General features: G+C 43.4%; 1 protein-coding gene across 3 annotated transcripts in view; it reads right to left on the bottom strand.

Annotated features, from left to right (window-relative positions):
- PLOD2 (procollagen-lysine,2-oxoglutarate 5-dioxygenase 2) overlaps positions 1-25,683 on the bottom strand; it is a 31,187-nt gene that overhangs the window by 2,976 nt on the left and 2,528 nt on the right. Inside the window, exons 3-8 of one of the 3 annotated variants that reach the window (XM_089672553.1) lie at positions 25,180-25,242; positions 18,788-18,901; positions 11,460-11,525; positions 10,691-10,795; positions 9,538-9,684; positions 9,247-9,372 (exon numbers count right to left, since the gene is read on the bottom strand). In XM_089672553.1, the coding sequence (XP_089528679.1) occupies positions 9,247-9,372; positions 9,538-9,684; positions 10,691-10,795; positions 11,460-11,525; positions 18,788-18,901; positions 25,180-25,242 (621 nt within the window). Of the gene's footprint in view, positions 1-9,246; positions 9,373-9,537; positions 9,685-10,690; positions 10,796-11,459; positions 11,526-18,787; positions 18,902-25,179; positions 25,314-25,683 lie in introns of all 3 variants that reach the window. The other 2 variants (XM_089672555.1, XM_089672554.1) reach the window with 2 other exon arrangements.

The raw sequence follows: 25,683 nt of genomic DNA, 5'->3' as shown, positions 1-25,683 counted from the left end.
GTGAAAAATAAAATCACAAATTTATTATTTCAGACAGACAAAAAAAAAAAAAAGAAAAAAAATTGATTGTTTACTCATTTAACTCAACTTATCAATTTGTAATAGAAAACCCTATTTTAATGTAAAACAACAACATTTCACTCAAAATTGATGGGAGTGCTTGAACAAAATATTTCACATAAAAAAAAAAAAAAAAAATATTACTGGGAGAGGTTCTTTTAAAGTGCAAAAATATTACTGGGAGAGGTTCTTTTAAAGTGCTCATCAAAGCATCAGAAGGAGACATTCTAAATTAACATCAAGTTTCTTCAAGTAAAAAGGGATTATTCAAAGACATTATCCATTTTTGCTTTCGGAAAAAAAAACAAAAAACAACAAAAAAAAAAAAAACAACTTTGCTATGCCCTAGCAAAAAAAAAAAAATCTATCCAAAAAAGTTTGCAAACACATACACGCACGGTAAAACTGCTGGAGACCAAATACATATGCTCATAAGCACGAGTTTGCTATGCCAATCATACAGACTTTCAAGTAGGCTAGAAATTCTCAACAAGCAGTCTTGGCTTTTGTTAGTATACGATTTGATCAAGGGCATAACTTTAGGTATAGTAGCCCATGAAACTGCAATGAGACCTGACATGATAGGGGGCTCAGCAATGTCTGTATTCACAAGGATTTACGTAGGAAACAGGGAGGCAAGAGGGCCTGCTAAGGATTATGGGGCCTTATCACAAATGGTTACCAGCTTCCACTATAGGCACGTATGGCTTAGCGTACCCAGGAAAATCTTGATCACAGCAACTCAGCAGCCCAAACAAAAATGCCAAGCCTGCCAATGTATGGATGAGGGAAGACATGGGCACCCGGTCCCCTTCATTACAGACAAAAGAAATACAACACAACAAACGCACTCCCTCCTGTGATGTTACACTGCCAACCCCCTTTACAAGCTGAGCCAGACCTCCTACCTGAGAATAAATGACCCAGAAGGATTACCGCCGAACGAGACAAAGATACTGTCAACCCAAGGAAAACTTGACAAGGAAGTTCGAGGCACTACGCTTCCAGTGGCAACATTGGAACATGTGCCATGGAAAACGAGAGTGAGTATTGTCAGTGCAACCTGGAACATGAACAGGCAACAGAAAAGCATAAAGGCAGAAAACAGGACAGAACCAATTGTCAAGGCAAATGAATAACCGCCGGGGGGTAAAGCCGACCCTGATTAACGGCCTGCACCAGGCCCAGAGTATCACAATTGAACCAAACTGTACATGACAAAAAAAAAACAAAAAAAAAAAAACACATTTTCACAGCAAGCAAAATGGAGAAACACATCCAGGAGGACCAGATGCTAAGAAACCCTGTCACCAGGCTAGTGCACAGGCCAGGGACAAGTGCTATGATGCCCCTGGAAATATGCAAACTAACCTGCCACCCAAAAGCAGGCAAAAAAAAAAAGGTCCGTATAAAAACCAAGAAAGTTATACCAGCAAATACTCGAAACCCTTGGTCACGCCTAATACCGCACCGACCTACCATTGCAAGTATCGAGGCATGTTACACGCCCACAGAACTTCAGTAAGCTCCTGATTCAACAAAAATGTGACAAACCAGGAACAAAAACCCTGCAGTGCCCAATGCCATGGTGGTGATTGAAAACCCTATCCATAGGCATGAACCTACAGGCAAAGGGAAGTGTACCCAGCTGAGAATACAGCAGACGCAAGGTGATATTGCTACCGAGACGGGCAGAGTGAACAACTGCTCCAAAATCCACAAGTTTAGCCTCCGGAAGTTGACCTACCAAAACCCGCGGAGTCAGTCAGGGTACCCAAAAACGAATCACCATGGATAAACCCTCAAGCTTTTTAGGGCAGAGGGAACCCCCCCCAAAAAAAAAATGCTCCACCATGAGTGAAACTGTGGCCAACAAGGCAACAGAAGTGCTAAAAACAGCCAGATCTGCCCATAAATTAATCTGGGTAGGGCATGATGAACGATGGCTGGATGTGCCGTGAAACACCCATTTGCAGGAAGGAAACTAAAGGTTCAAACAACAAATAAATTGAACACTTTAAGGATGGACCACGGTTGATGAAATAAAAAAATCCTGCCGATGAAAAAAATCCAGAAGATAAAACTGGAGGAAAGAATTGGCGACAAAAACAGCAGACACAATAGCTGCCTAAGCTAAAAAGGAACCCCGACCATAACAAACCCAGCAGAAAGTGTACAAACCCAAACACAAAGATGGATCAACAGTTTCTTCCATTCTGCCCATGATGAACAAGGCAGAATATTATGTGGTCCCGACTGGGAACACATCCAAAAGAGAAAACTAAAACATCCAAAGAAGGGGCCCAGAATGGACCGGCCGTGTGCCCCAACTCAATCATCCTTAACAGGTTACCTGAAACAACCTCAGGGAGCAAAGCTGCTGAATGCAAATTGTCAGCCAGGGGGAGTACTGAAATTAAACGGACAAAGAATACTAAATATCTCCGAACCACAGAACAATGTGGTGAGCCACCCATCTATCAGGACAAATACATAGCACAGTGTGCAGACTTGCCCCTTCTACCGGTGTCCACACGTTATAGTCATAGTGCAAACTGACTGTACCGCCAGAAATCCGATGAGCCGCATCTAAGGAAACCAAGCAGCAAAAAGAAAGCGGAGCAGTTCCTCAGATCCATCCCTCATAACATTGGTGAGGATTGCAATGGTTTGCAGCCAGTTAACGAATGGCTGGGAAGAAGGGACCCCAGCTGTACCAGGCAACAGGATGGATCCTGCCAACACAGCTCTCCCTCACCCAGCCCCCAGAGCAGCCCAAGTGATGGAGTGTCTGGTGGGAAAAAGGTTCTCTGAGGCACCAGGGCAGCTTACCGTGTGGGTTCCACCGAGGACTGGGATAGGGATTTACCCTGAGAACCCCTGAGCAGCAGGATGATGCAGAGGTGATGGTCCTGGAGTGTCCCTAGGGAGGCTTTCCAAGTTGTGCCAGACCTGGGAAGGCAGTACAAAGCACAAGTGCACCAGATGCCAAAACCTCTGAGCACGTGTAGAGGCCGAAAGAGCATGATCCATACCCCTCTGCTGAACTCCCCCTAGCAGCACACAAGCCTGCATTTAAAAGACAGGCTCTGCCATTACTCGCTGCAGCAGCCCCAAGCTGTGACAGCAGGCCCATCAAAGCACTCATGTCTCGCATGATTGTTGGTTAGAAAAGCAGGGCTGCACAGAAGTTGTCCCGACCAAGCTTTCTTCCGACTACCTACTACAGCTCTATCCACTAATCTGGCGAGTACTCATGAATCCTGTTCATTTGATCCACAAACGACTCCTACTATGCCAAACCCCTTTTTACCAAGTCATGACGGCCCTGCGTCTAGGCTTTTCCTTCTTTCACTCCAGGCTTCGCTTTACAGCCAAAGAAGCTGCCATTTTTTGCCTCTTTGGCCTTCAGCTGCCATCATGCTGCACGTGATCAGTTATGACACCAGCCATTTGATGGATTTATAGTTTGGCTCCCTTCACACCTGCGCATACTGGAAATGTGCACAGAAATGCACATTTCTGCATGCATTTCCAAATATGCGCCAACACCACGCTAAAAAGTGCAACACGAGTTGCACCCTCGACACACTAAGAAAGTGGGCATTTTGCAGTGCAACAAGATGCACAAAAAATGCTTTTTGGAGCTCAAAAAAAAGCATCAAAAGCTCAATACGGAAGTGCAGCACTAAAAATGTGAATATATTTTATCTTAGTTGATGAATTGGGGGAAAAAAACAAACAAAAAACACTGAAATGAATAAGACCCAGTGCAAAAGGACACTGTGAAAAGTCCTTCAATGCACTTATATCTTCAATCACTAGGATGATCATGTATGTCAGTGCAGCACATATCACCCCACTCAGTGTGAAATATCCTTAAGTGCAATCATATCTTCAATTAATATGATCAGACATATTCAAGTGCACGTGTCACCCCCACTCAGTCCTCAAGGGAGGCTTACCAGATACATTTTTTAATATGTATATATATATATATATATATATATATATACAGTCATGGCCGAAATTGTTGGCACCCTTGATATTTCTCCAGGAAATCATGTATTTCTCACGAAACGTATTGCATTAACACATGTTTTGCTATACACATGTTTATTCCCTTTGTGTGTATTGGGACAAAACAAAAAAAGGGAGGAAAGAAAGCAAATTCGACATAATGTCACACAAACCTCCAAAAATGGGCTGGACAAAAGTATTGGCACCCTTTCACAACTGCGGATAAATAAGAATGTTACAAGCATGTGATGCTCCTGTAAACTCACCTGGGGCAAGTAACAGGTGTGGGCAATATAGAAATCACACCTGAAAGCAGATAAAAAGGAGAGACGTTCACTTAACCTTTGCATTGTGTGTCTGTCTGTGCCACACTAAGCATGGACAACAGAAAGAGGAGACGAGAACTGTCTGAGGACCTGAGAACCAAAATTGTGGCAAAATATCAACAATCTCAAGGTTACAAGTCCATCTCCAGAGAACTAGATTTGCCTTTGTCCACAGTGCGCAACATTATCAAGAAGTTTGCAACCCATGGCACTGTAGCTAATCTCCCTGGTCGTGGACGGATGAGGAAAATTGATGAAAGATTGCAACGCAGAATAGTCCGGATGGTGGATAAGCAGCCCCAAACATGTTCCAAAGACATTCAAGCTGTCCTGCAGGCTCAGGGAGCATCAGTGTCAGCGCGAACTATCCGTCGACATTTAAATGAAATGAAACGCTATGGCAGGAGACCCAGGAGGACCCCACTGCTGACACAGAGACATAAAAAAGCAAGACTACAGTTTGCCAAAATGTACTTGAGTAAGCCAAAAGCCTTCTGGGAAAACGTCTTGTGGACAGATGAGACCAAGATAGAGCTTTTTGGTAAAGCACATCATTCTACTGTTTACCGAAAACGGAATGAGGCCTACAAAGAACAAAACACAGTACCTACGGTAAAATATGGTGGAGGTTCAATGATGTTTTGGGGTTGTTTTGCTGCCTCTGGCACTGGGTGCCTTGACTGTGTGCAAGGCATCATGAAATCTGAGGATTACCAAAGGATTTTGGGTCGCACTGTAGGGCCCAGTGTCAGAAAGCTGGGTTTGCGTCCAAGATCCTGGGTCTTCCAGCAGGACAATGACCCCAAACATACGTCAAAAAGCACTCAGAAATGGATGGCAAAGAAGCGCTGGAGAGTTCTGAAGTGGCCAGCAATGAGCCCAGATCTAAATCCCATTGAACACCTGTGGAGAGATCTTAAAATTGCTGTTGGGAAAAGGTGTCCTTCCAATAAGAGAGACCTGGAGCTGTTTGCAAAGGAAGAGTGGTCCAAAATTCCGGGTGAGAGGTGTCAGAAGCTTATTGATGGTTATAGGAAGCGACTGATTTCAGTTATGTTTTCCAAAGGGTGTGCAACCAAATATTAAGTTAAGGGTGCCAATACTTTTGTCCAGCCCATTTTTGGGGTTTTGTGTGACATTATGTCATATTTGCTTTTCTGCCTCTGTTTTATATTTGTTCCAATACATACAAAGGGAATAAACATGTGTATAGCAAAACATGTGTTAATGCAATACCTTTTTTGTGTGAAATACTTGATTTTCAGGAAAAATATCAAGGGTGCCAACAATTTCGGCCATGACTGTATATATATATATATATATATATATATATATATATATATATATATATATATATATATATATATATATATATATATATATATATATATATATATATATATATATATATTTATTTATTTCCAATTAAAACCTCTTTGGAGGTGTAGTTACACTGTTTACCCTTTGGGGGTATATTGCTGCACGATGGTTTTAATTTAAATTACATTGCTCACCTCTATGGGGTTGCGGTTTTATTTTATATTGTCCTAATTATATTGTTTGCATTTATCTGTTTACTGGTAGGGGGTCGTGCAAATAATTCATATTGGTACCTTCACATAAAGGTTTCTTTATACTGTTGGAGCACTATTTCTATACTTTTCTAATGGCCCGATTTGTCTATGGATGTATCATGGCATCCATACTATTTAGTGAGTGTGACCAATCACAGCCGGTCCTCTCTCTGTGATCCTCCTATAAAAGCGTGGTGACGGACGTGCGCCCTTGATCCCCGATGATGTCACTTCTGATGAAACTTGTTGGGTGGAGCTAGGGCATATATCAACAGGCATGTGCGCACGCCCGTGGCCATCTTTGAAGTGGGAACAAGCAGATTTTTGCCATTATACAAGTGCTGTTCTGTATCCTCTTTCATGTAAGTGCAATACTTTGGTTTGAATAAACTTTGCTAAGGATTTAACACTGATAAGTTTTTTTGTTTTATGCATATGCCCATTACATGCTTGACATTGTTGATCCGTTTGGAGTGGGCGAATGCGGTCTAATCCACATTTGGAGGCTGTAGAGGAGGTTGGAGCAGTTGCCATTTGATCATATATATACCATATTTAACCACTCTAACATTATGGTCAAATTTATCTGGTAAGCCTCCCTTGAGCAATGAGTGGGTGTCAGGAATGGACTCAGCACTGGCGGTGGGACTCACCTGCCGTGTGGGCTGCAGTACCAGGGCTGACCAGCGGGTGCTCTCAGCAGCCAGGAGCTCACTCCTGCAATCAGCCAACACCTGGATCTGATTGCAGGAGGTGTATTTAAGGAATGGCCATACCTGCAGTCAGGGCCTTGGTGTATGTCTCCCATGAGCCTCCTGTACCGTGTATCCCGTGTTCCTGTTCTGCTGACTATCTGATTTGTTGCCGACCCTGCCTGATCCTGACCTCTGCTGACTTCTCCTGCTTGATCCCTGGCTTGCCTGACCATCCTTCTGCCTGATCCTCTGTACCGCGCTGCCCGTGAGTTACTGAACCCGGCTTGTGACACTATCCTCTGCCTGCTCCTCCGGTACCTCGCTGCCCGTGCGTTGCTGACCTGGCCTGCCTGACTACGCCTGATGCTACCCAGACCATCCATCCTGCACGGATCTGTCCCTGTTACCAGGTCTGCCAGCCTCTTCACGTCAGGCTTTCCCCCAGTACATACCCTCGGCGGACCCCTCTACCACAGTTGGGTGCACTCAGGGGCCGCGACCTGGTCTCAGTCCTGCGCCAAGTCCATCCCCACCATCAGGGGCTCTGGTGAAAAGGCAGACTGGGGCTTAGACTCCACGCCCTGGGGAATCCCGTTCTGTGGGTACTAAAGATCCTGCCGGGCGGTGCCTGACAGTACCTAATGGCCTGCCTGACCATTCCACCTCTCCAGCCCTGACTACACCTGTGTTCCCACACATTTCTGGTCATACCCGGATCCTTAACAGTGGGGTGACACGTGTTGCACTTCTATATGTATGATCATATTAATTGAAGATATATGATTGCACTTAAGGATATTTCACACTGAGTGGGGTGATATGTTCTGCACTTGGACATACATGATCATCCTAGTGACTGAAGATATAGGATTGCATTTAAGGACTTTTCAAAGTGTCCTTTTGCACTAGGACATAATTTCACAGTGTTTTTTGCTTTGTTCCTATTTTTGATTTATCAATTATATATTATTCACATTTTTAGCGCTGCACTTTTCTATATAACTGACAATCATCAATCATGGCATGCAGCGGTTTTGGGAAACAAGTAAATTGATGGGTTTAGTTGCACTTAATATTACATTTAATAGGTATCTGTCCACTCTGAAATATGGATGCTGGTATTACTGACAAGCTTGCAAGCAAATGTACGAGTCAATACGCAGAACCAGTGTTGCCAACTGTCAGTATTTTTACTGGCAGCCAGTAAAAAAACTGACTTTTCTCCTGCCAGTAAATGTCAGTGACAGGAAAAAGGTTGCCAGTTAAAATTTGGGGAGCCCATCTCGGAACTGCACATGCACAGTTCCGGTCTGGAGCCGCGCATGCACAGTTCCAGTCCTGAGTTGGCTGACACCGTCCGAGTGCCTGCTACAGTGTGTTCAGGCAGCGCTGGAAGGGGGTGGGGGCGTGGGCTGTGCCTGAGCATGTCACGTGATGACTGGGTGCAAGGGAGCCGAGCCAAGTGGCCAGAGCCTTGTGTGTGTCCGCGGGATGGGAGCAAGGCAAGTCGGGAGCAGTACTGTCAGTGCTGTTTGGACTGGAGTAGACTAAAGGGACCACCTGGCATGGAGAGAGACTGTAACTGACTCAGGAGGGGACGCGTCATGTCCGTAAGGTGTTCTGTGCTGCTGCACACTGCTGTCAGTGTCACGGACAGAGTCAATTTCAAGTGTGTGTGCCTGTCCATTCTAATTTCTTGCCCTCATGAGTCCTGTCCCTGAGCTACTTACTATAGAGAAAATAAGATACAAAATATGTTTTTTGCCTTAATATCTACCTTAAACATATTGCTAATTGCATATTATACTTGTATATAGCCTATATACGGCTACATAATTCCATAAGTAATTTATTAATTTATGGAAATGCCAGTAAAAATCTTGGTTGTGCCAGTAAAATTTGGGTGTCGTGTCAGTGAATATCAATCTGGTAGGTTGGCAACATTGCGGCAGAACATGGATGCAACTTGTGTTGTGTCAGAACATTTAATAAACACAGGATAAGAAAGCCATGGAACTTGCACCTTCAAAAACAAAACAAGTCAGCAATATCATCCCCCATATTGTGATCCTGGCATCTTGAGTTCTGTGGTTTTTATTCTTGGTTTAGATCTCTTCAGCTTTGACATGCTATGCAAGAGATGTGCCCATACACAACAAAGCAATAGTTCCACTTAAATCTTTAGACCAGTACACACTCCACTTCCTTTCACTGCCACATGATTCTCTTCAGCTGCTAGAAGAAACCACCTCATATGAGCTACAAGTTGTATCTAACACAGGGCTATGGACTCTACCCTTGTGACTCCTAGTACTTGGTCCAGCACTTCCACATGCTTCTCCGAACCCAAAAGTGCCAGGCATTTTTTGTGTTTGGTCCTGGCAGAGATAGATAAATGCTACTTAGCAAATAGGATTAAAGTAAACCACAATTTTGCTTTAAAAACAGTACAAGTTTTAAGACAATTAGGATTTTCCTTCAGAAACTACACAAGTGGTATATAAAGTGTCCAGGTACCCACTGTACATCTCACCAGTGCACCTTTACAGCAATATCTGACACAAAAATTACCTGAAAATCTGTGTCCTTTGTGTTGAGAGCTATGTTGATGGTAAATGTTGAAGCATCATGATGAGGTCTCAGGTAGGACTGTCGATCAGGTGTATATTTTACCACAAAGTTGAGTAAAGCTCGGCCCTAAAAATGAAAATCAGTTTGATCTTATTAAACCTAGGCTTTTAGGTAACAGGATCCACAGAATGGATATAAAAGCATAGTATTTAATAACAGGCCATTACAAGTAAACACCAAAGTTAGAGTACTATCAAGTCCCAGAATAGATATTAAAAAAAGGAGACTTACTTTTGTATAGTAGCCAGCAAACACTTTGAGAGTTACTGGAGCAATATATTCTCTAATAAAGTGGAGCCATTCGTTGTCCATCCCAATCTGATTCATGTGAATATCATCTGTTGGAACATTCTCATACCCTCCAGAAATTCGTATGTCCTAATTACAAGGAAAAAAAATGGTTTACAAAAATAGCTATGGAAGGTTAATAATGCTTTATTATGTAATGAAAAACCTACAATCCTGGATCATTTTATCCTGGTGTTGGATTTTGGTGCTGCATGCTTTGAATGACGTGCTGTCAATGTGGATACTCCCACCACACGATGAATGATGTGCCGCAGAAAATGGGTTCATTAGTGTTAAGGGTGTTTGAGTGGTTAGGTTATAGTGAGATTACTGCTTCAGTTCAGTGTATTAGAGGTTAAGCTCTCACCTCAGGGGTTAAGAGTTTGGGTTAGAAGGGATTAAAGCAACTACAATTTTTTTTTTACAAATCAAGCCATACCTGTAAAAGAAGATAGCACATATTTCATGTAAAGTCTACAAGAAAATGGGCACTAGTTACCCCACAGTTTTAATTGGTTCTCTTTGCTTTAACATTACTCTGTCCTGCAGTGATGTGAAGGTCATTAGGAAGAACCAATGAGAGCAGCAGATGACCTGGGAGATCGACACCCCTGGAAGTTTCACTTTCATAGCTAACTTTACATGAAGATTTTTCAAGAGTGGAGTGGCATTCCATGGAAGGGGATGATAAACAAGAAAGGTGTTTAATATTACAGGTATAGCTTAGAGCAGTGGTCTCCAAACTGCAGCTTCCCCTTATCCACTCCTTGGGGCATTATTCCTCCCACTGACACCAACAATGGAGCATTATTCCTCCCCACTAACACCAACAATGGAGCATTATTCCTCCCACTCACACCAACAGTGGGGCATTTTTTCTTCCACTGATATCAATCATGGGGCACTACTCTTTCCACTGATACCAAACCGACAATGGGGAACTCCACTGATACTGACCAATGGTCACTATTCCATCCATGTTGAATTAGCATTAGAGATATTGTTACGTCATCAAAAATTATGCATACATATTCACGGTGTTGGGAACCTTTTGTCCAAATCTACCACTGTTGCTTTAGGCAATACAGCTACTTACTGAATGTTTTGAACCAGACCATTGTCCAAAATGCTCCACCTCCTCTACAATTTCATCACAAGCTTCCTCAGAAAACACAGGAAACCAAAAAACATCTGGACAGGGCTGCATCAAGGGAGAAAAAGAAAAAAAAAAAAAAAAAAAGAAGAAACTTACTTTAGGTATGCACCGTATTAGGATCAATTTTTGTATGATATTTGAATCATAAGTTTTAAGCATTGTTAATTACATTTACAACTAGATATTTTCAGTGTCTTGCATAATGCTCATAAAAATATTTGTATTCAACATTACCCAATTTCTGGGCCATGAAGGTAAATTGAGCACACTCAGTTAAAACAGGTACAATATATATTCAACTTAAATATACTGTAAAAAGTGATTTACTAAAATATTTGCAGCTTAGTCTGATTCTCACAGCTCTGCCACACTGCAAAGCCAACACAGAAACACTGATATTTTAAATTGCAGCTTCACAGCTTCCAGTGTCAGCTCAATAAATTATAAAAAGAACACTATGCTACTGCTGTGCACTCTCCCCCTTTCCCACTTGTATGTCATCTAAAACACCTCGCCTCCTTCTCCCAATGCCTGAAAACATTCTGATGACACTGAGCCAATCAGACACTAATTCATTGCACAAAGTAAAAAACCTACCACTATAAAGTAATATGAATATGAAGAAGTACTAGCAGAGTCAAATTTTTTGTGCTACCTAATGTGCATGGAGTACTAATGAACAATCTTTCTATATATTTTATGTTCTTACCTGTTCAACAATGTTTTCTGTAAAGATCTTTGAGTAGTTAGCATTTATATATTTTAGCTTCCAATCCTGTTAAAAAAAAAAAAAAAAAAAAAAAAATTTCAGATAAAAGCAAGTAACCCAAATCAAACTGTTTCCACCTATTTAACACAGACTTCATATGTGTTACACATTTCCATTCCCATAGCGTACACAAAAAAAAAAATGTAATTGCTGCTTATCTTTTTTACTTGCTTAAAAATCTTACACAGATCTCTCATATGTATGGGGCTGGGGAATCCTGTTTACTATAATTAACCGTCTCTACTGTACTGGCAGATTGCTATAATTTGTAAAGTAGATGTGCACACTGTCTAAACAGTTTATTGAATGCTTTAAAGTTTTACAAGGCACATAAATTTAAAAACAAAAAAACAAAATGGGGGCAGGGATGGAAAGTATATACAATGATCGAGGGTCAAATACAGAAATGTCATCAAGAAAAAAAAAATTCTTGAAAGCAGTATGCCAAGCATCTCAAGCAAAGCATATCCGGTAATCACATGAAAACGCAAAGACAGTTCATGATAGAGTAGACAAACACCTTTTATGAGAACAAGGTCATCAAAGATTGATAAATATGTATGGCTGCAGCGCATCTAGCCAACCCAATACACCTGGACTATGCATAACGGGGAATTCGCTCACTCCTGGAAGGGAAAGGGCACAGACTATAGGAGGGCGCTGGAGACTGGAAACCTTAAAATTTGAAATGTACACAATGGTCAATGAGATCCTCCGGATGGCTATGTTGTTAACTTGTGAGTAGGAGCACCACCACTGTCCAGGACTACAAAGAAGGAAACATAGTCTACGCATGTAATGAAGAACTCCTTATTTAAGAATATAATTGCAAACTATACACAAAAATTTAATTTTAACAAAAACACACATACAATTGTTTAGGCTATGCTCATCTTAGGGCTCATTCACACAAAGCATGTGTGATTATGTGATTTTACAATTGGTTGTACATTTTTTTTTTTTTTTTTTAACTCTTCATCCTTATAATGAGCTGTGATAAAATGCAACCCATCCAGTTGTTTTTTTTTTTAGTGCACAGGACATTGATGTAAAACTGGCACAATGGAAAACAATTTAGTCTAGCATTAGTCATGTGAATACACCCTTACAGAATGGCGACAAGACCCATAATTTAAAGAAAAAAAAAAAACACACCACCTGCTGTTACAATTAGAGATGAGCGAATCGAACTTGGCGAAGTGGAATTCGTTTCGAATATTAGGAAAAAATCGAAATTTTTCCAAAAATGGCGGCGACATGTGCGGCGACGGAGCGGGGATCTCTGGGAAGGCGCGCAGACAAGGCGCGCTGACCCATAATGCATTCATTCATGACATGTGATCGCATTAGCCAATCAGCAGCCAGCCAGCCAGCACTGTGTAATGGTCGAGCTATAAATTGCGGCCATTTTAGAATTCTCCATTTGCCTCCAGTCATTCAAGAGAGGCAGACCTGGCTGTATTGAGGGAGAGAGTTAGGGACACAGAAACGTTACTTAGGGCCAGAGAAACGTTACTTAGGGCCAGAGAAACGTTACTTAGGGCCACAGAATCGTTACTCAGGGACAGACACAGAATCGTTACTCAGGGACAGACACAGAATCGTTACTGAGGGACACAGAATTGTTACTGAGGGACAGACACAGAATTGTTACTGAGGGACACAGAATTGTTACTCAGGGACACAGAATTGTTACTCAGGGACACAGAATTGTTACTCAGGGACACAGAATTGTTACTCAGGGACACAGAATTGTTACTCAGGGACACAGAATTACTACTGAGGGACACAGAATTACTACTGAGGGACACAGAATTACTACTGAGGGACACAGAATTGTTACTCAGGGACACACACAGAATTGTTACTGAGGGACAGACACAGAATTGTTACTCAGGGACACAGAATTGTTACTCAGGGACAGACACAGAATTGTTACTCAGGGACAGACACAGAATTGTTACTCAGGGACAGACACAGAATTGTTACTAAGGGACAGACACAGAATTGTTACTGAGGGACACAGAATTGTTACTGAGGGACACAGAATTGTTACTCAGGGACACAGAATTGTTACTCAGGGACAGACACAGAATTGTTACTCAGGGACAGACACAGAATTGTTACTCAGGGACAGACACAGAATTGTTACTCAGGGACAGACACAGAATTGTTACTCAGGGACAGACACAGAATTGTTACTCAGGGACAGACACAGAATTGTTACTCAGGGACAGACACAGAATTGTTACTCAGGGACAGACACAGAATTGTTACTCAGGGACAGACACAGAATTGTTACTCAGGGACAGACACAGAATTGTTACTCAGGGACAGACACAGAATTGTTACTCAGGGACAGACACAGAATTGTTACTCAGGGACAGACACAGAATTGTTACTGAGGGACAGACACAGAATTGTTACTGAGGGACACAGAATTGTTACTGAGGGACACAGAATTGTTACTGAGGGACACAGAATTGTTACTGAGGGACACAGAATTGTTACTGAGGGACACAGAATTGTTACTGAGGGACACAGAATCGTTGAATTAAAGAGTATGTCAGACAACATGCAGAGGAGTGGCAGAGGAGGCAATGTTTTAGGAGCGAGCAGACGTGGCAGCAGAGGAAGGGGTCGAGGCAGCACTAGTCGCAGCCAGAGGCCAGTGCTCCCGGTGTCATCCAGCGGTCGTGTCTCCACCGACAACCCTGCCGTCATCGATTGGTTGGCTCGGTCGTCTTCCTCTTCCCAGGTCACCTCTGACACCTACAGCCAACGGTCGGTGGGTACGTCAGACACAACCGTTAGTTGGCATGGCCCGGGAGCAAGCCCACTGAAATCACGTGTCCTCTACCTGCCCCTGTCCTTTGGTGTTCCCTCACCAAGCAAAGTATCGCATGCTCTGGGCTCAGCCCCACTGTACAGTGAGGAAGAGCTAACAGAGGGCGGTCAGGAACGGGGGGAGACATCCGCCTCTTCAGCAGCCAGGCGAAGAAGAAGTACTGGCGAGGAGAGTGGCTCGGTAGCCGGTCTAGAGACAGGTCTGTCTCCTGACCCACACGCAGCCGAGGGGGCTAGTAGTGAGGCGGAGACCCTAATTGATGATGATGATGAGGCTGATCGCACTTGGCAGCCTCGTCGTCATCAGGCTATTGCTTCCGCATCATCAGGAGAAGAGGGTGGCAGCTTGGCAGCGAGCAAAACAGTCGGTGGGTTGCCCAGGAGGCAGCAGGGTCGCAGCAGTGTCAGTGGAGGCAAACGGCCACGGAGTAGAGCACCAGCTCCACTGCAGCCTACCACCATGGCCAGTAGTGGTGCCAGTGTGCACGGAGGAAGTAGCAGTCAGCCAGTGAGAAGTATCGGGGGCAAAGTTTCCTACTCGGCGGTGTGGCAATTTTTCGTCAAGCTGCCCGAGGAAGTAAACGTAGCCGTATGTCGACTATGTGGCCAGAAAGTCAAGCGTGGCCAGGGGGCCCATGTTGGGACTACAGCGTTGCGTCAGCATATGCAGCGTCGCCATTTGGTGGCCTGGGAAAACCGTGATAAAGATACGGCGGTTCTGCCTGCCCCAGCCCCCGCTCCATCACCCGCTCCGTTACTTGCTCCGTCACCCGACATCAATCGCCCTCTATCAGCCAGTCAAGGCTCCAACACCTCTGCTGAGGGGAGTTGTCGCTCGTTGGCATCTTCCGCTCGCTCAGATGCTCCTTCTCCTGCTACTCCTCTTCACGGATTCCGTCAGCAGTCTTTCTTGGAATCCGTTTCCAAGAGACAACAGTTTGCGAGCACGCACCCGACGGTGCAAAAGCTGAACGTCCTCCTGTCCAAGTTGCTGGTGCTGCAGTCCCTCCCTTTCCAAGTGGTTGACTCAGCACCTTTCCGAGAAATGATGGCTTGTGCCGCGCCGCGGTGGAGAGTGCCAAGCCGTCATTTCTTCGCCAAAAAGGCAGTGCCAGCCCTGCATTCACATGTAGAAGAGATGGTGGGCCAGTCTTTGAGCATGTCGGTCTCTGCCAAAGTGCACGGCAGCGCCGACGTGTGGAGCTGTAACTACGGTCAGGGACAGTACATGTCATTTACGGCCCACTGGGTGAACGTGGTGCCGGCACAGCCGCACCAGCAACTTGGACAGGTCACGCCGCTTTTGCCTCCACGTTTGCACGTCCTTGGTCCACAAAAAATGTCCGCCTCTACCACCTCTTCTTCCGCTGTGTCCTCAGCCGCCACCCCCGTGCCAAGTCCCATTACCCGACCGGCATATCACATGTGCAGGGCGCAACGGTGTCACGCTGTGCTGCACCTGGTATGCCTTGGCGAACGTAGTCACACAGGGGAGGAACTTCTGAGTGTAATGAACAGAGAAATCGACAGATGGCTGTCTCCGCGCAAACTGAAAATCGGAACCATGTTGACCGACAACGGAAAGAACATGGTGTCTGCTCTGCGTCAAGGAAGGTTGTGCCATGCGCCATGCATGGCTCACGTGTTCAATCTGGTTGTCAAGCGGTTCCTAAAATCCACCATCCCACTGCAAGACATCCTTAAAACGTCACGTAAACTTTGCATGCATTTCAGCCATTCCTACACCGCAAAGCACACCCTCCTTGAGCTGCAGCGGCAGAACGGAATTCCACAGCATCGCCTGATCTGCGACATTGCAACAAGGTGGAATTCAACCCTACACATGTTAGACCGCCTTTACGAACAGCGAAAGGCCATCACCGATTCCTGATGTTACAAGCGGATAAAAGGTACTCCCCTGTGTAACTTCGATGTCAGCCATTGGCAGCTCATGCGCGACACCTGCCGCTTGCTGAGGCCCTTTGAGGAGGCCACGCTGTTCGTGAGTCGGCAGGACTATGGGATGAATGACGTCATTCCTCTGTTGCACGTCCTGGAACAAATGCTGTTAACAATGGCTGGTCAGGGTGCGGTAGACGTGGCGCACAGATCTCAACGCCACATGACCCCTGTGGGGGCAGGACAGGAAGAAGAGGAGGAGGTAGAGGAGGACATTTGTGCTCAGGAATTATTGAGTGAAATGGGTGGTTTTTCCACTCAGCGGACAGGAGTGGAGGAGCAGGAGCATCTGGTAGAGGAGGAGGAGGAGGAGACAGAGGACCCAGACGCACCGTGGCAGTATGCTGTGGAGATGGAGGCAGGGAGTCCCTCGCATTCCTTGGCACAAATGGCCCATAGCATGCTCGGTTGCTTGCGTAGCGACAGCCGAATAATAACCATCAGACAGAGGGATGACTTTTGGCTGTCCACCTTGTTGGACCCTCGCTACCGTTCAAAAATGGTGGCCTTTTTCACACCTGCTGAGAGGGAGGCCAAAATAACGTACTATAAAAACCACCTATGTAGTCAGTTGGTCTCTGCCTTTCTGCGCCAACGTCCATCCTCAGACACTGTGGGCCCTGTGCGCTCGCGTTCCGCTGCCATGGCAGCAGGGGAGGGGTGGGGTAGTAGGAGCAGTGGCAGCTCCACCAGCAGCGGCTGCCTCAGTCTGCAGTCGATGATGAGTAGCTTTCTTCACCAGCGCAGTGAGGAAACTACTAACCAGCCACAGCAGCAGCAGCATCAGGTGGACCTGGAGCAGGACCTCAAACAACAGGCTTGGGCCTACTTGGACAGCACCCTGCCAACCGAGGTAGACAATCCCCTTGACTACTGGGCAACGAAACTTGACCTTTGGCCCCAACTAGCTGAATTTGCCCTTGAAAGGCTGTCATGCCCGGCCAGTAGCGTGGCATCGGAGCGCGTGTTTAGTGCGGCAGGAGGTATTGTAACTCCGCGGAGGACACGACTGTCCACCCAAAGTGTGGAGAGACTCACGTTTGTGAAAATGAATCAGGCGTGGATTAGTCTGGATTTCAAACCACCAGTTCCTGACACAACTGACTAAATCCGCCATGAATCATGCCCCAAACATGTGCCACTTTCAGGTCTCCTCACACTGCTGGTGTGTTCCATTTTTTGTCATAGGGTGCTGGCAGATTACGGGCCTCCCATTGCTGCTGCCAGGCCCGTAATCTGCCATGGGCCCCTGTACCGCCTCTTCATGCTGCTGCCAGGTCCAGAGTCTCTCATGGGTCCCTGTACGGCCTCCCATTGCTGCTGTCTCCATCGCCACACTCTGCCATGTGCCACTTTCAGGTCTCCTCACACTGCTGGTGTGTTCCATTTTTTGTCATAGGGTGCTGGCAGATTACGGGCCTCCCATTGCTGCTGCCAGGCCCATAATCTGCCATGGGCCCCTGTACCGCCTCCTCATGCTGCTGCCAGGTCCAGTGTGTCTCATGGGTCCCTGTACGGCCTCCCATTGCTGCTGTCTCCATCGCCACACTCTGCCATGTGCCACTTTCAGGTCTCCTCACACTGCTGGTGTGTTCCATTTTTTGTCATAGGGTGCTGGCAGATTACGGGCCTCCCATTGCTGCTGCCAGGCCCGTAATCAGCCATGGGCCCCTGTACCGCCTCCTCATGCTGCTGCCAGGTCCACAGTGTCTCATGGGTCCCTGTACGGCCTCCCATTGCTGCTGTCTCCATCGCCACACTCTGCCATGTGCCACTTTCAGGTCTCCTCACACTGCTGGTGTGTTCCATTTTTTGTCATAGGGTGCTGGCAGATTACGGGCCTCCCATTGCTGCTGCCAGGCCCGTAATCTGCCATGGGCCCCTGTACCGCCTCTTCATGCTGCTGCCAGGTCCAGAGTCTCTCATGGGTCCCTGTACGGCCTCCCATTGCTGCTGTCTCCATCGCCACACTCTGCCATGTGCCACTTTCAGGTCTCCTCACACTTCTGGTGGGTTCCATTTTTTCATAGGGTGCTGTATGGCCTCCCATTGCTGCTGCCTCCACCGCCACACTGTGGCTCCATACTGTGGCTCCACACTGTGGTTTTGGCCCCGTGACTGCCCAAATGAGTGAAGTGTGCGGTGATTCTAAGATCGACGGCACTCATCTGCATGTCATACTGACTGACAGTATTATTTCTCTTCCCCAGCAGACTCCAAGGGCATTTAAATTAAAGGTACAGTGTTCTGCACTAATATGAAGGCTCTCTGAAGCCTAAAAACACCCTTTTATAAGTTAAATTCGCAGCGAATATATTCGCATCGAATTTATTCCTCGAATTCGCCGAATCAGCTGAATCGAATTTTTGAATACTTCGCTCATCTCTAGTTACAATCATAAATTAAGCACATACCTACTTAAAAAAAGAAACAAAAAACAAACAAAACACTTGGATACATACCACAGGATTTTCAAATATTTGCCAAAGGTCATTGTTATAGTGGGAAATATTGTAGTTGGCTGTAGAAAGTAGCCTTCCAAATTCATGACGATTTGTAATGAACATGAAAACACCCTAAGATATTAATGAAAAACATATTAGTAGAGCCTTTAACCCTGCAGAAAAATGTATAACTTTTGGAAAATCATACTATTTTAGACTACTGCTTGGGGGGAAAAAAATGTCGAAATGCCTAAATGACTTTTTAAATTAAAGTAAAAAAAGGCAAATTTTTTTTTTAATATTGGACAGAGTGGAGATGGATTGGAACACCTGTCAACACAAATTTTGAGTTGTACCCAGAAAAGTAATAGAGGGGAAATCTTCCAATGGGGACACTAGATCTGGTGACCTGGGAGTCCCCAAGGAATTCCCTTAATGTCCAGGGATTTCCCTCACTTCAAGTTTCAGGTATGAGACAGGAAGCGAATGTAAACCTCCACAATGGGACACAGATCAAAAAATAAACTGACAAGGGTTATATAACTCCCTTGCTCTATCCAAAATGAAAAAAAAAAAAAAAAAAAAAAAGGAAATGTTTTGCAGATAGTTCTACGTTAACCCTTTCATGTATATTTCAATAGATAAAAAAAAAAAAAAAAAAAGCTTTCATGTGAATAGATTACAACTTGCTTTATTCAATGTTCCTCTGAAGTTAAAATGACTAAGTAATAAGAAAGACTTACACTTAAGCAAAGTTTAGTAAACTTATTTTTACAGTTATAAAGCAGAGTAAAAGACACACAATGTTTAAAACACCACATTAAAGGGGCTACTTCATTGAGCTGAGAATATGGAATTAAAGTTTATGTCTATGCATAAAAAAAAACAAAAAAACAAAAAACACAAGTTAGTACATCTCTGCAATATATGCATGTTTCGTCTCTTTAGAAATGCTGAAAAGACACCAAAAAATAATTAATCCTGCATCAATCCAGTGGGCTCCTAACTTCCTATTTGAGCTGACAACTCTGCACTGCTTTAGATTTCACTGCAACAGAGTCAGTCAGCCCTACCCGAGATCTACCCTGCCAGACTACAGAACACCACCCTGTATGTTATGGGTATTAGGATGCTAGAGCTTACAGTGCAACAGAGGCACTATTTTGTCAGCTTAGAGATGAATGTAGGAGTTCACTGTAGTTCTGGAAATCAACAGGTATTTTTCTGCTGCATCTTATCTCTGCACATGTCTTTTTTGCCACTGGAAGACCAAGATTCTCTGGCACGTTTAAATCTTTTTTGTTTTTGGTAGAAAATTACTTATTGGCCCCAAAGTTATATATATATATATATATATATATATATTTCCCCCCAATTTCTTATTTAAACTATGAAAGCAAGTAAATAGTTAGTTATCCAACCTGCTATGGTTTAAAATTGTGCCCACTCGTGGAATGGCAAACTACAGTGCTTAAAAATTTCTAGAGGTGATGTTTTAAAAATGTTTACAGGTTACCTGTTTAGAGTTAGAGTAGGTCTAGCGCTAGAATTATAGCACTTGCTCTAACGTTTGTGGCAATACCTCAAATGTGTGCTGCAAACACCATTTACATATGTGTGTGCAACTTACATATGCCTTCACTTCTGCACACGAGCACAGAGGGATGGGGGCGCTTTAAATTATTATTTTTTTTTATAATTTATTTTTTCACTGTCCCTTTATTTTTTTTAAAATCACTTTTATTCCTATTATATAGAATGTAAACATCCCTTGTAACAGAAATAAAAAATGACAGGTCCTCTGAGGAGAAATCCGAAATATTTTTGACCTCCGATCTCTCCTTTACCTTTAAAAGCAAAAGATCAAAAACATTTTTTTTTATCCTTTTGCTTTAGAAAAAAAAAATAGTTTTAAACTGCCTTGGACCGGAAGTGACGTCATGATGTCCCTCTGGTCCTCCAAGACCATAAAGGCAATCAGACGATAGAGTCAGACGATCACCTCTAAGCAGCCGGCCACACATAGTTACATAGTAACAGTTAGTCTGGCTAAAAAAAGACAACAAAGTCCATCCAGTTCAACTGCCGGATTGTTTCTCGTGCGCGCTGGTTTTAGCTCTAAGCTGGTTGGTGGTGGTGGTGGTGGTGGGGGGGGGGGTTGAGGAGAGATCACCTCTTACCGCTACTGAAAGCGATCCAGTGAGCAATGATTCACCCGGACTACTTTCATGAGAAAGCCGACTGGGGGGAAAAAAAAAAAAAAAAGGGAAGATGCCGGGGTTACGGCTGTTATCTTCATTCATAATACCGGTAAACCACTTGCAAACTGCAATGTTTATATACATATTGCGATCTGCAAGTGGGAAGTGTGTATATGATGCGGTTATACTTGATAACACATCTATGGCAGCATGCATTATAAAAGATATGTTCTTGCAGTTAAGCAGTTGTGTATTTTGGTTTTGTGCTGCCCTAGGCAAGATTAAAATGCCTCCCCCATCTAAATGTGTCCCACTCCTTCCTGTTTAGGATCCACCCCTTCATTTGTAAACTCTGCCCCTTCTACTAGGCTCCACCTCTTCCTATTAGAGCTCCACCCCAGGAGATGGTCAGGCAGCAGACAGAATACAGGAGAAGGTCCTCATCAGGGGCGGACTGACCATTTGGAAACTCGGGTACTGTCTGAGGGCCTGGGGTCAGTAGGAAGCCCCATGAGATGCCCCTGGTACCTTTTTCATAGGCTTTTTTTAGTTTGGGCAAGGATACAGGGGCCCCAGGATCCCCTATTGCCCAGGGGCCCCATGAGTTGTCAGTCTGCCCCTGGTCCTCACAACCCCTCCCCTTGCATCAGGGTCCCCAAAGTTCCCCCCCAGGCAAGCACCTGATTGGTTGTTAGGACTGCCGATGTCCTAGTAACCAATCAGGTGGTTTCCCCGCCCCCACTAGTGCTGACAGTGACAATACAGGGCAGCGGTGCAGCAGTGGATGTCACCTGGCTCCGATGCACAGCCTACCTGTTGATGTGAGTCCGCCCCCCCCCCCCTCTTCCCACCTGAGCACAGCCCTTTGTAGCTGGCACTGGTCCCTTCTGCCTGGGGGCGATGGTCCCCCCCCCCCCCCGAAAAATGCTGCTCAATGCAGGTGCCTTGTTTGCCTTGCGGCAGATACGCCCCTGGTTGTAGCATGATATGATCTTGCTGGATAACATAATTATGGTTGCAGCTTGGTATAAGTTTCTATGGTGGCCTTGTAGAATGTTCTATAGTTCAAGATATAAAATAATATGGCAGCATTGTAGAATGTGGACCACTATAAAAGATGTGCATCCACTCATTTCCTCTGGTGGGCCCCAAGTACAGCAATCTCACACTGCTTGAATAGTTTTTAAAGGGATAAACACAGGGAAATGTGCATGTATTGCAGAGATGTACTAAATATACTTAATAATTTAATTTGCCCAGATGTACACTAACTTATGCTGTCAGTGTCTGTAATTTGTAAGCAGGTAAATCAAAAAAGGAAGACTTGCAAATATTTTCCTTCCTAGAACTGCACTAACTGAAAAAGCAATTTATCACCAACAATAGAACACAGCTCAACCTACTATGTTAATACTTTAATGACAATCATTTTTAGGTTTTACTTAAAACAACCCCTTTAATATGGTCACCTATATTAAATTAGCAGAAGTTAAATGTTTTAGCATTATTTTTTCCCAGACCAACAGTTACTTACAGGTTTATTTTATGTAATTCACAATTACTTTAAATTATAATTCAAATGGCCATTTTCCATTTTGTAGTCTGGGAAAAAAAAATCTGATTAAGTATGGAAGTGGCTATGACTATATAGCAGATGTATTGTGTGGATTTTATCAGCAGTCCCACACAATATACTCACGAGAGACGGGATAAGAGTGTTAAACAAAGACCATTTTTGTCTTTCCTTTTACAGTAAAAAGACTATAGCCAAAATGAATTCCTCATTAAATTTCAAACCAAAAAGTAAAAAAAAAGAAAAAAGAAAATGTAGCAGCAAAAATAAATGGCTTGCAGGGTTCAGTTTGGTGAGAGATGTACTACCTTTCCTAGTTGGCGACCTTCACAAATCGGGGGATGTGCTTAATAGTGTTTAGAATTGCAAAAAAAAAAAAAATTAAAATTTGAGGATTAGAAAAAAGGCTCCAATAAAGTACGAAAAAAAAAAAGTAATAGAGAACAAAAAAATGTTCGTCCTGTTTTTGGGACCAGGAGATCTTCAACCTTGTTTGATTACTGGTTTGAGAAACACAAGTAGTTGAGCAAAGATGTGCAGCCAGAAGTGTAGCATGAATGCTTGGCCATGGTGTGAGCTTTGTGATGCTGTGGCCACCACAGCTTGAGTGTGCGCCAGTTGCTTAATCTGTTTATTAACCCAAGTTAAAACTGCCATTGGTCTGAATTTTATGACATGTTTTGGACCTAATGAGTCAGCCTTTTATCTTCAGATGTCCATGCACATGTAGTTTTGATATAAAGAGAACAGATACTGAAGACATCTGGAGCTAGATATATATATATATATGATCCAATATAATGTGCTGACAGTAATTGGACCAACACAAACACACACTGACACCATCATCACACATACAAGAGCGACATGAGGCATAGCAAGAGCTATGCTCTCCTAGTGCAACCTGCAGGCCTGAACTGTCAGCATGAATGCCCAGGCCTGCTCTTCATGCATTTAGGAATAAACACATTGTAGTCTTCAGCTATAAACTATTGTTCTGTGTAAAGTATAAAAAAGTATTTTTCAAACAAACAGTTGCATCTTATTGATCCCAAGTTAATTTTTATTAGTTTTACTGACCCCTTTTCTTCCCGATTTGTTGATTTTTGTTTTACTCATACAAGTACATAAACTTTTTAAAATTTTCATTAGTCTGTTCTGCAATACTGAATTCTAAATAGCTTTTTAAAAGGAAACAAAATCCTAGTGGCTTATAAAACAGGAGATGCAGAATACATTTTGCACATTTGCTGGGGTAGAAAGACTACTTTATTTCCAAAATGTAAGAAAAATATTTTGTTGTGATAATGTTAATAGAAATTTAGATCTGTTCCAACACCTCCTCTATCCTGTTCTGTTATCCATAGACTAAAAGATAGCTAGGCAACTACCTAAGGACAAGTGGACAGCGGCTGTCATTTTTGGACCCAGCAGTGGCATTGCCACTGCATGTGAGGAACTGCAAGCTCCATCTACCTAAGCTTGGAGGGTGGGAGAACACTTTGAAATATTTGCCTTGGGTGCCAGAGAAACGTAGCACTGAAAACCATTTCCAGTTTGCGATCTGCTTGGAAAGCAAACACCAACAAGATTCATTAGAATATGGAGCTGGCCAGTTTAGGTATAACATTTGCATAATTGTATTGGTTTGCATAGGGGGACTTTCAAATTGAGACTATTAAAGTGTTATTGGCAGACTCAGAAAAAGTCTGTCAATAACAACAGATCTTTTTTTTTTCTGAGAGAGCACACCATTCAGTGTCAATGAAAATGAATGGCACCACAATAAGGGAACATGTGCACGATGTATTACTGCAACACAATGGCATAAAGCCAGCCTAAAGCTTTATTCATATTAAACTAAAGCCATAGCAAAAAGTCTAATATCTATCACAGAAGTGAGTACACCCCTCACATTTTTGTAAATATATTATAGCTTTTCATGTGACAACACTGAAGAAATGACACTTTGCTACAATGTAAAGTAGTGAGTGTACAGCTTGTATAACAATGTAAATTTGCTCTCCCCTCAAAACAACACACAGCCATTACTATCTAAACTGCTGGCAACAAATGTGAGTACATCGCTAAGTGAAAAATGTCCAAATTGGGCCCAAAGTGTCAATATTTTTTGTGGCCACCAATATTTTCCAGCACTGCCTTAACCCTCTTGGGCATGGAGTTCACCAGAACTTCACAGGTTGCCACTGGAGTCCTCTTCCACTCCTCCATGACACCACGGAGCTGGTGGATGTTAGAGATCTTGCGCTCCTCCACCTTCTGTTTGAGGATGCCCCACAGATATACACATACATACAATACATATATATATATATATATATATATATATATATATATACATATATATATATATATATATATATACACACACACACACACACACACACACACATATACATATATATATATATATATATATATACATACATACATACATACATACATACATATACACACACACACACACACACACTTTTTTTTTTTTTTTTACTGTGGTTGCTGTAGACTTTTAAAATTGTTCTGCTAATAATCACTGCAAAAGGAACCATGAATAGTGTGCAGATCAAAAACAAAGAACAGACCATATCTACAAGAAGAAGTAAATATAAAAAAACCTTAGGGGGTCTGAACATATGGAATGTTTCCGCAGATGGGGAGTCTCTCTGTCTTTGTAAACTCTAAAATGAAGAAGCATCAAGTAAGTTGACTTGTATATCCTCTTTTCCCTTAACATTTTTGCCTAGATTGACTGTGGAAACATGAAAATACAGATTCAAAAATAACGGCTTAGGATTGTGGTTGTGGAGCTGTATGGAATTCATGCAGCTTAAAGCAAAGCTTATGTTTGACACACAACATGGCTTGCCATGCCTGCTGATCAACTTTTCAGGATGATACTCTTTGGAAATAAAATGAAATGAACAGTGAACAAGGAAAGACAACTTTCTTGCTTAACCATGGAAGCTGCAAAGCATATCAAAGCCATTATCAATGGTAGAAATTATGGATGCAAAGAGCTGATAGAAAGGATTGGAAAAGTGCAGATAGCTACAAAATGCAAAATGACTAAAGCTTGAAATACTTGCCAACTTTTACTGTACATTTCAATCATATTTTTA

This window comes from Staurois parvus, unplaced genomic scaffold (genome assembly GCF_062004578.1).
Source record: "Staurois parvus isolate SC_StPar_1 unplaced genomic scaffold, SC_StPar_1.0 ptg000131l, whole genome shotgun sequence".
Classification (NCBI taxonomy): Eukaryota; Metazoa; Chordata; class Amphibia; order Anura; family Ranidae; genus Staurois; species Staurois parvus.
The sequence above is the reverse complement of the archived record's forward strand: the minus strand, read 5'-3'. Positions and strand labels throughout refer to the sequence as shown.